The 9,322-nt window shown below is 37.2% G+C and overlaps 3 protein-coding genes across 8 annotated transcripts in view; 2 read left to right on the top strand and 1 right to left on the bottom strand.

The window, feature by feature from the left end:
* LOC107738196 (serine/threonine-protein kinase PAK 2-like) overlaps positions 1-821 on the top strand; it is a 16,100-nt gene extending 15,279 nt beyond the window's left edge. For all 6 annotated transcript variants that reach the window (XM_016549929.1, XM_016549930.1, XM_016549928.1 and 3 more), the window contains one exon: positions 396-821. In XM_016549929.1, coding sequence (XP_016405415.1) covers positions 396-482 — 87 coding nt within the window. In that variant the 3' untranslated portion in view covers positions 483-821. The remainder of the gene's footprint in view (positions 1-395) is intronic.
* On the top strand, positions 495-6,671 carry LOC107738218 (kelch-like protein 6). Its single transcript, XM_016549955.1, has 6 exons — positions 495-533; positions 1,786-2,235; positions 3,091-3,328; positions 3,458-3,660; positions 5,706-5,919; positions 6,022-6,671. The coding sequence occupies exons 1-6, from the start codon at positions 495-497 to the stop codon at positions 6,321-6,323; spliced, it is 1,446 nt and encodes a 481-aa protein (XP_016405441.1). The 3' UTR covers positions 6,324-6,671.
* A 1,134-nt stretch (positions 6,672-7,805) lies between these two features.
* The window catches only part of LOC107738194 (cyclin-L1-like), a 7,088-nt gene continuing 5,571 nt past the window's right edge, over positions 7,806-9,322 (bottom strand). The window contains exons 10-11 of the mRNA XM_016549924.1: positions 8,581-8,679; positions 7,806-8,464 (exon numbers count right to left, since the gene is read on the bottom strand). Of these exons, the coding sequence (XP_016405410.1) occupies positions 8,122-8,464; positions 8,581-8,679 (442 nt within the window). The 3' untranslated portion in view covers positions 7,806-8,121. The remainder of the gene's footprint in view (positions 8,465-8,580; positions 8,680-9,322) is intronic.

The following is a 9,322-nucleotide window of genomic DNA, read 5'->3' as shown; positions in this document are numbered from 1 at the left end:
AATGGGCATTGTTGCATTGTTTTGTTTTTAGACGATATAGCCTACACGAAGTATGTTTTTAAAAGCCGTTTTAATGCTATTTCTTGACAAACCTTCCTATTGATTTTGACTTGTTTTAATATGTTGACTAACGTTAGCCTATATGAAGATTAAGATTTCTGTCAGGCTATTGATTGATTTTCCATTGTTCTGCATTTCCCCAGCTGATTTGAATAAATAAGCTATGCTTTGGCCGACCTTGAGTGTATACCTCAGTCAAATTAGTCGTCGCGCACATCCCTACTAAGGGGTTTTGCTGAACAAAAAGGTTTGGGAACCTCTGGAATAGACTGTGGAGGTGTTGATGACTATTTAATTTTCTGGAAAATGTGCTAATGTACTTCTGTCTCTTGCAGCATCCCTTCCTGAAGCTGGCGAAGCCTCTTTCCAGCCTCACTCCCCTTATACTTGCTGCCAAGGAGGCAATGAAGAGTAACCGCTAGCCGTTTGTCACTATGTGCCAATGCCCAAATTCCTTCTCACGACCGATTCCTGTGAGAACCTCCATCACTCCAGCAGAGTCTCCCTTCTTGTCCCGCGAAGGACCTTTGCTATTCAGCCCTGAGGACCCTAGTCATCTCCACCTGGGCGACTAACTTGCACAATCACCATGTCTTGCCTCCTCACACCAAACTCTCCTTTAATGTGCCTTAAAAAGGCTACAAAACCAGAGGAGCCACTGACTGTAGACCTCTCTTGTTTTCTACTGATGTCTCTCATTGTATTTGTTTAATGTACACGGTTCAGACACCATTGCATCGGTCAGTGTGTACCTGAACATTTCATGCATTTCTGTCAAATTTCTCTTGTATTTTATTGAGTATTGTTGAGCTCTGGCCTAACAAAGAACTTTCCCCCCTTTTTTACCTTCCAGAGAAGTATTATAATACTTGAACTATCCCATCCTCTCTTAATGACCTGTCACTTGTGCCTACTACCTATTTGCCTTCACCTGTCTCAACAAAATGGAACAATTTTGCTGTATGAAATTAAATGAACCATTTCTGTTTTTAAATTTTTATTGCAAAACCTAAAGTTTATTAAATCGTTTTGTATATTATGTATTTTGATTAGCATGCAGAAATGGGGGAAAAAACAGAAATCAGGACATTTTTACATGTTTTGTATTTATGTGTATGTTCACAGTATTTTATATTTTAACTAACAATCTGACAGAATGCCAGACCTTGATGCATCTCCAGAGGTTGTCATAGAAATTAATAATTTGCCATATTCTTTGCATGTTAAATCTAACTTGTTTTTAACATTATTTCAAGAGGACCTCTTTTATGCTCACCAAGGCTGATTTATTTGATCAAAATACAGTAAAAACAGTAATATTGTAAAATATTATTGCAATTTAAAATGACTTTCTCTAATATATTTTAAAATATAATTTATTCCTGTGATGCAAAGATGAATTTTCAGCATACATTACTCCAGTCTTCCGTGCCACATTATCCTTCAGAAACTCTTTTTAATATGCTGATTTGGCACTCAAAAACATTTATTATAATCAGTGTTAAAGACACTTGTGCTGCTTAATATTTTTGTGGAAAAAAAACATAATACATTTTTTTAGGATTGTAATTTTTTGTAATATTATAATACTGTCACTTTTGATCAATGTAATGCATTTTTGCTGCATAAAAGTATACATTTCTTTTTAAAAAGTCCCTACATGTCTAAATGCAAAGCAATAATGTAATGCTCCGTTATGATCTCAAATCTAATCTATGTTTGCAGTTTCCGCGTATAGTGGACGCCTGTGCCAGTTACTTAGCAGAAGCCCTTCACCCAGAAAACTGTGTGGGAATCCTGCATCTAGCTGACGTGCATTCGCTGGAGTCTTTGAAAGCCCAAGTCTACTCCTACATTATCCAAAACTTCTCTCAAGTGGTGGACCATGATGAGATCCTTGAGCTTCCTGCAGATGTGTTGGTCAGTCTGCTCCAGCATGATGACTTGGGGGTAACAGAAGAGGAGCAGGTGTTTGAGGTGCTTATGCGTTGGCTGAGGGCCCGACAGGATGAAAGATTAGCTCAGCTGCCCCGTGTCCTCACACATGTGAGGCTGCCCTTGTTGGACCCATGGTACTTTGTAGAAAGGGTGGAAGGAGACCCTCTGATCCGCCAGTGTGCCGAGGTGTTCCCACTGCTGCAGGAGGCTCGGGTTTATCACCTCTCAGGCAAAGAGGTCAGTTTTACAAAGGTGACCTTTCTAAATGCTTGATGTCATGTTGAAGTGGTCACAAGACATTCAAATACAGGAAGTGAAATCCAAGCTTAGGAATTATGACTGTGCGTCATAATGACATGGCAAGCTTTCTATTTGGAGGAAGTGTATTAATTCATAATGTCCACTTTGCTTACATATGAAAGAAACTGTCTGTTAGGGAATGCTGTAAATTATACAGGGAACCTTCTAACTTTGAACATTGCAAAAAAGAATATAGAAATTGTATTATTATTAATAATAATAATAAAAGGGGCACAAAATATGCAGTTCAACTATGATATTTATTTACTAGGTAAAATAATCAATTTATTAACCAAAAACTGTTCAGCTAGATAGCAGTTGAAGTAAACTTTAAACTTAATATATTTTGGAAAGATGATATGATAACAACAATGTGTAAAAATATTTACAAAATGTGTTTTAAAAAATATATAAATTCACAAACACTTCAGTGATTAAACTATGGGAGCTAATTTCTGGCACAGAATAAATAATAATAAAAGTCGGTAATTCCGACTTTTCTCACAATTCTGAGTTAATTTCTCGCAAATCTGAATTTCGAGAGGTTAACAAAGAATTCTGACTTTGAATGTTGGTAACCAAACTGTTGATGGTAGCCACTGACTTCCATAGTATTTTTTTTTCTTCCATACTGTGGAAGTCAATGGCTACCATCAACTGTTTGGTTACCGACATTCTTCAAGATATTTTCTTTTGCGTTCAACAGAACAAAGAAATGTATACATGTTTGGAACAACTTGAGGGTGAGTAAATGATGACAGAATTTTCATTTTTGGGTGAACTGGTTTATAGGTGATCTCAGAGCGCACCAAACCTAGAGTGCGGGAGTTCCAGTCTGAGGTGTTTATGATCATTGGAGGATGCACAAAGGATGAGAAGTTTGTATCTGAGGTGACCTGTCTGGACCCACTACGCAGGAGTCGCTTAGAGGTCGCAAAACTGCCGAACACAGACATGGAATCTGAGAATGAAAATAAGAAGTGGGTGGAGTTTGCGTGTGTCACCTTCAGAAATGAAGTCTACATATCGGGTGAGCATCAGTACATCACACTGAGATAGCGATAAAGTGACAGTAACTATGTAGTTTGTTTATTCGCATGGACGCTGATGTGCAAGATCAAATAAATGTGTAAAACTCACTTTTTTACATTTAAAACAGGTGGCAAGGAAACATTGCATGATGTGTGGAAGTATAATGCATCACTAAACAAATGGATCCAGATAGAGTATCTCAACACAGGCCGCTGGAGACACAAGATGGCAGTTGTTGGAGGAAAAGTGTATGTTTTGGGTGGCTTTGATGGAACCCAGAGATTGAACAGTGTTGAAGCCTATGATCCATTTCACAACTGCTGGACTGAGGTGAGTCCTGTACATATCCGGTATCCACTATGGTAACTTTGGGCCCTTTGCAGTCCCAACAGTAAAAAAATAAATAAATAAATAAATTTAAAAAAAATTAGAGAGAGAAATACCTTTTCATTTTCAGTTAAATATCTAATTGAAAGAGTGTTTGTTTGCTGTGTGTATAGATAGATAGATAGATGAAGGATAGGTTAATATCTAAGAAATCAGCACTTAGATATTAAGTGGGAAAATACATAGAGATCAGGGCCCGTATTCACAAAACATTTTATCTTGCCACTAAGAGTTCTCCTAAATGGCAGTAAAAGTTTTTAGCTAAGAGTTTTCTCTTAAAACCTATTCACAAAGCTGCTGAGACAAACTTTTACTAAGGAATAGAGAGAAGTCTTAAGCTAAGAGAAAGGGCGGGGTTGACCTCGTTGCTATGGATGATGTCAGCATGCTTACTAACTATGCACACAGTGATTGGCTGATAGGCTCTGTCAGAGATTTATTCATGGAAATATTGTAGAGCACATTATTATGTTGCCGTATTCAAATAAAGGTTTAAAAATAAAAAAAATTATTTGCCACATTGAAATAAAGATTTAAAAATGCAGGATAAGTGTCACTAATTAAACAAGTATATGTTCAGCTTATTGTCAGCCTCTTACACGTATGCTTCTCAAAAACAATTAGCGGATATGCATATAAACAGCATTTTAATTAACAGAGTAGAATAATCATGGCTGATAGTAATAAATGCAAATGTAAAAAAGCAAAAAACAAAAACAACCTGGATGCAACCTGGAAGCTGTTACTTCTTGCCCAACTGGTTAATGAAAACAAGGATGTGATCAAAGGAATATTAGGAGTTGGGGTAACCTCCAAAACCAAAGGTGATACCTTTTTAAAAGGTCATTATCATCAAATGTTTCTAAAATGTTTACGTTCAGAGACAGATTGCTGGCAACAGCCATTTTAGGAATAGTTTGTGGCTTGGTCTTAGTGACTTAGGAGTCCTCTTCACGTTTCACAGATTTAGGAGCTAGTTTTAGTGCTAAAACGCTTTGTGAAATCCTCTTAGAGCAAAAATTTAGGAGTCCTAAATTTAGGATTGACACGGCCATTATTTTTAAGATTTTCTCCTAAATCGGCGAGTTATGAGCTACTTTTAGCCTTAAGATGTTTTGTGAATACGGGCCCAGGACACATAATTTCTCAGAGAGAAGAAAGAAAAACATAAATACATAAATGAAAATACAAACATACACATTAATGTTACTTAGGAGATTGTGTTTACCGAGTATGTATGCCCTCATTCTTGAAAACAGATTTCTCAAATGTTATATAAACATTATTTTCTTCCTCTAAACAGCAACTATATACAACAGAACATGGGGAGCTATTTCTTACAACTCATACTAAAAGTTAGAGGGAAAAAAAAGTCATAAAAAATGAAAAAGTTACAATTCAAGAAAAATCTGGGCGTACCAATTTAATTTTAGAAAGAAATCTTCCGTATGAGTTCTTAATGAAATGCATTTTCCCATCACATATATAATATGTATTGTCTCAATCCATTCTTCAACTGTGGGTGACTCAGGCTTTAACCATTTTTTAGTAATTACTTTTTTACTAGCCGCCATCTCTACCTCAAAAACAGCTTCCAGATTCCTTTTACTCTCTTGCCAATATGGGGTTAATTTCTGACACCCCCAAAAGATATGGTAGTGGTTAGCTTCGTTTTCCCCACATAATCTCCAGCAGCTAGTACCCTTCCCTTGGTGTTTTTTCTGTGATGGTGTAATAAAGAACCTAATTACATTCTTCCAACAAACTTCTCTCCACATGGCTGAGCTTGTAGATTTCCATTGTGTTTTACTAATTTCCCCCCAATCCTCATCTGAGATATTAAAATTTCCGTCCATTTTACACTTGTCTCTAACATAAAATGTGTTGAAATCAGCACCTTTAATAACTTTTCTGTGCATTTACAGTATTTAATCTTATCATATATTTTCATTACAATTCACAATTGAATATTTTTATCCACCTTCCAGGCAGCACCCCTCATGCTGAGTGTAAGCTCCTTCTCTGCTGCCAGCTATGACAAATACATCTTTGTGATAGGTGGAGGCCCCAATGGCAAGCTAGCCACAAACAACATGCAATGCTTTGATTCCCTATCAAACAAATGGAGTTTAAAATGCCCGATGCCAACTGAGGCCAAATGTACAAATGCAGTGACCTTTAAGGAGGCCATTTTTGTTGTTGGTTTGTGCCTTTTACATTTTTTTGCTTAAATGAAACAAACTACTCACCAGAGATAACCGCCTTGCTTTGATGATTAAATGTGTAATTTCCTCTCAAATAAAGGTGGTGCGATGAAGGCCTTGTATTCCTACAGTCCTCTGGAAGACTCCTGGACGCTAATAATCCAGCTGGGTTGTGAGAGGGCCAGCTGTGGCATTGCTGCCTGCAATAACAAGCTCTTCATTACTGGTGGTCGTGATGACAAGAACGAAGTGATTGCTACTGTTCTCTGCTGGAACCCAGAGACAAAAAAGTTGACTGAGGAGTGTGTGCTTCCACGTGGAGTATCTCACCATGGCAGTGTGACTCTCAGGAAGTCCTACACACATATACGCAGGATAACTCCTGGAACAGTCACCGGATGACAAATTCAGCAGCTTCAGAGACTGCAATTTTATTTTACTACATGTTTGTCCTTTATTCAGTTCAGGGACTTGTTTCAGGCCCATATGATCAAGTTTAAGCAGTATAACAGTGTCCTCTGTTACACTGATACTGAAAGTGTTTTCTTTTTACATTTAACTATGCTGTTGGTACACAACTGCACCAACGCGTAACCGGTGTGTTAAATTTGACAATGCAAAAAATATATATATATATGCTTGCACTTTAAAAGTTACACATTTACAGTACACTCTTTATACATGGAAACATTAATATGTATTCTGTAGCACTTCACAATAATATTCCATTCGTTAATAGACACAATTCATGAACACAAACAATAAAACATTTTGGTTGAAATCAAAATCCACTATTTTTTCTTTTTCAATGTATGTTTTGAGCTTATTGTGAACAATTAATTTATGATTATATCTAATTTATTCAAGTCATTTTTGACCTTGTAAATTTCAAATAAAATATAACTCAATCTTCAGGTAAAATGACGTATTTTTGATATGTGCAAGATTTGTCCAAACTCCCTTTTCTTGCAAGCTCACATTCAGGCCTCTATCCTAGGAATAGAACAATGAATAAAAGTTCCCGCCCTAGATTTATGTTTCAAAAATGTTTAATCTGGATATACTTCTCGCTACTTCCATTAAATCGTGACTTTAATGTGTTAGTTATTATGAATTAACAAATAACACTAGTATATTCATAAACATTTACCTAGATTTTTAAAAAAAATAATCGCTAGTTCACTTAACCCAAGTTACCATTTATCCTGCTAATGTGGTCAAGATAACAAAAAAACCTCATGCTGTTTAACCAGCTTATATCAGCCACTGAAAACACCAGCAGCTTTGTGAATAGATCCAAGGAGTGTTTTCTGCAGTTTTATTTCATTAGTCTGAAGTAACTTAAAGGGATGGTTCACCCAAAAATGAAAATTGTCATTAAATTACTAACCCTCACGTCGTTCCAAACCCGCAAGACCTTAGTTCGTCTTCGGAACACAAATAGATATTTTTGATGAAATCCATAGACAGCAAGACATCAGTGGTTCAACCATAATTTTATGAAGCTACGAGAATACTTTTTGTGCGCAAAAAAACCCTAAAATTATGACTTTATTCAACGTTTTCTTCTCTTCCGGGTCAGTCCGCTGCCAACCATGAGCAGCACGACTCTCGGATTTCATCAAAAATATCTTATTCGTGTTCCGAAGTTAAACAAAGGTCGTTCCAAACCTGTAAGACAAGAGGGTGAGTAATTAATGACAGAATTTTCATTTTTGGGTGAACTAACCCTTTTATAAACACACCATATACAGTAAAACAAATGATTTCATAATTTGAATAAAGCATTTTTATTTTGCTAAGAGATAAATACAAAGTAGTCATAAAAATAAGCTTTATTTGTACAGTGCACAAACACAGCTGTGCATTTGGAAAATATTTAACACGCACAGGTCTCGTCTGCTCTTTCCTGTGTAACTGTGATCCCTGATATAGGTAGATTTTTAGCAGTCTGTTGTTCACTTTTAGTTTAGCAAAACACAATTGTCAAATACATAAAAGGCACCACTACCTTGCCTAACCGAACTCTATATGAGCCGGTCAGATGCAAGAACAAAAACATTGAGAGAACATCCACTTCTTAACAAGGTTAACTCTGGGGAAACATTGTATTGAAGTAAGCATTTTCCAATTTACAATTTAGTCCTGTTGTCCAATGCCATCGTAGTTCCCTCGGTTTCATTCAGCAGTGCCGCACGTCTCATCTCCTGTGTCTGCTGTGGCTGTGTCCAGAATGTGACCTGCTCTGGTGTTTGCTTCGTCCGTGATCATGTGATCTGTCATGGTCTCGTTCACGATGGTCCCAGTGGTGACCGCGATCGTGCTTGTGTTTCACATAGTCACGGTCACGGGCTTGTTTGCGGGAATTGCTGCGAGATCGGCTCCGTGATCGTCTACTTTTGTTGCTGTGCCAACTAGACTCGCTCTGTCTGTCTCGCTCCGTCCTGAGCTGCGTGATTGGTGAGGCTCTGCGACCTTTGTGTTGCTGTGGCGATGGACTGTGGCTGCTGTGAGAGCTGTACGTTCCTGAGTGGCTCCTCCGACTAAAGATAAGAGAACAGCACGTCAGCAGCAGAAAAAAAACAAATCTATTTTAAATATCAACCTGGTGTACAGGTATGAAATATCACTTGAAGTGAAAGTGTATGTTGTAACTTACTGTCTGTGCGGAGAACGGGATGGCGAGCAAGATCGTGAGCGAGACCGGCTGTGGTTCCTGCCATTCTGAAACACTTTGCTCTCCTCATTTTTCATGCTGCTATACAAGATAAAACAAACAAAAAAGTAATCAATATAGTACAGTACAACAAAACAGGGATGGGCAGCAAAGTTGCTATTAACCAAAAAATAATAATTTAATAGTTTAGGTCAATTAAAATTCATGTGATTTAAAATAAGTATTAAAGGCACAATATGTACGATTTTTTTATTAAAATATCCAAAAACCACTAGAACGGTGTTATATATTTTGCTGACTTTTGTACTTACATTATCCCAAATGTTTTGAAGAATGTTTAAATCCAGAAAAATAAGCAATTTTAACTAGTGACACGGACTGTGTCCATAGTGTCATTGTGTCGCCTGCCAATGACGTCTTAACCCCTCGATTTCCGGTTTTATTTTGTAGAAAACATGGAAACACCAAAGACGCTTTAATATGTTATGCGTTTAAATAGACACAGATCATTTATTATATCATTTTGAAAATGCCTATTTTGAGTGGAAGCAGAAACACGCTGTTTTTCGGGCCTGTCTCTTTAAATGCAAATGGGCTGCTGCTCCCCGCCCCTTTTCCAGAATAGAGCTGCGCCATTACAGCTCGTACCTGCTAAAAAACATCTGTTTTAGTTCTGATTATCATGTTTATCACGCTGAAATCATGCGTTTTAAACCATATTAGT

This window comes from Sinocyclocheilus rhinocerous, unplaced genomic scaffold, assembly GCF_001515625.1.
Source record: "Sinocyclocheilus rhinocerous isolate Xijiao unplaced genomic scaffold, SAMN03320098_v1.1 scaffold254, whole genome shotgun sequence".
Classification (NCBI taxonomy): domain Eukaryota; kingdom Metazoa; phylum Chordata; class Actinopteri; order Cypriniformes; family Cyprinidae; genus Sinocyclocheilus; species Sinocyclocheilus rhinocerous.
The sequence above is the reverse complement of the archived record's forward strand: the minus strand, read 5'-3'. Positions and strand labels throughout refer to the sequence as shown.

Coding starts and splice junctions, on each gene's coding strand:
- LOC107738218 (XM_016549955.1), top strand. CDS start 495: ATGTGCCAATGCCCAAATTCCTTCTCACGACCGATTCCT. Junction 2,236..3,090: donor ATCACCTCTCAGGCAAAGAG/GTCAGTTTTACA, acceptor ACTGGTTTATAG/GTGATCTCAGAGCGCACCAA. Junction 5,920..6,021: donor GGAGGCCATTTTTGTTGTTG/GTTTGTGCCTTT, acceptor TCTCAAATAAAG/GTGGTGCGATGAAGGCCTTG.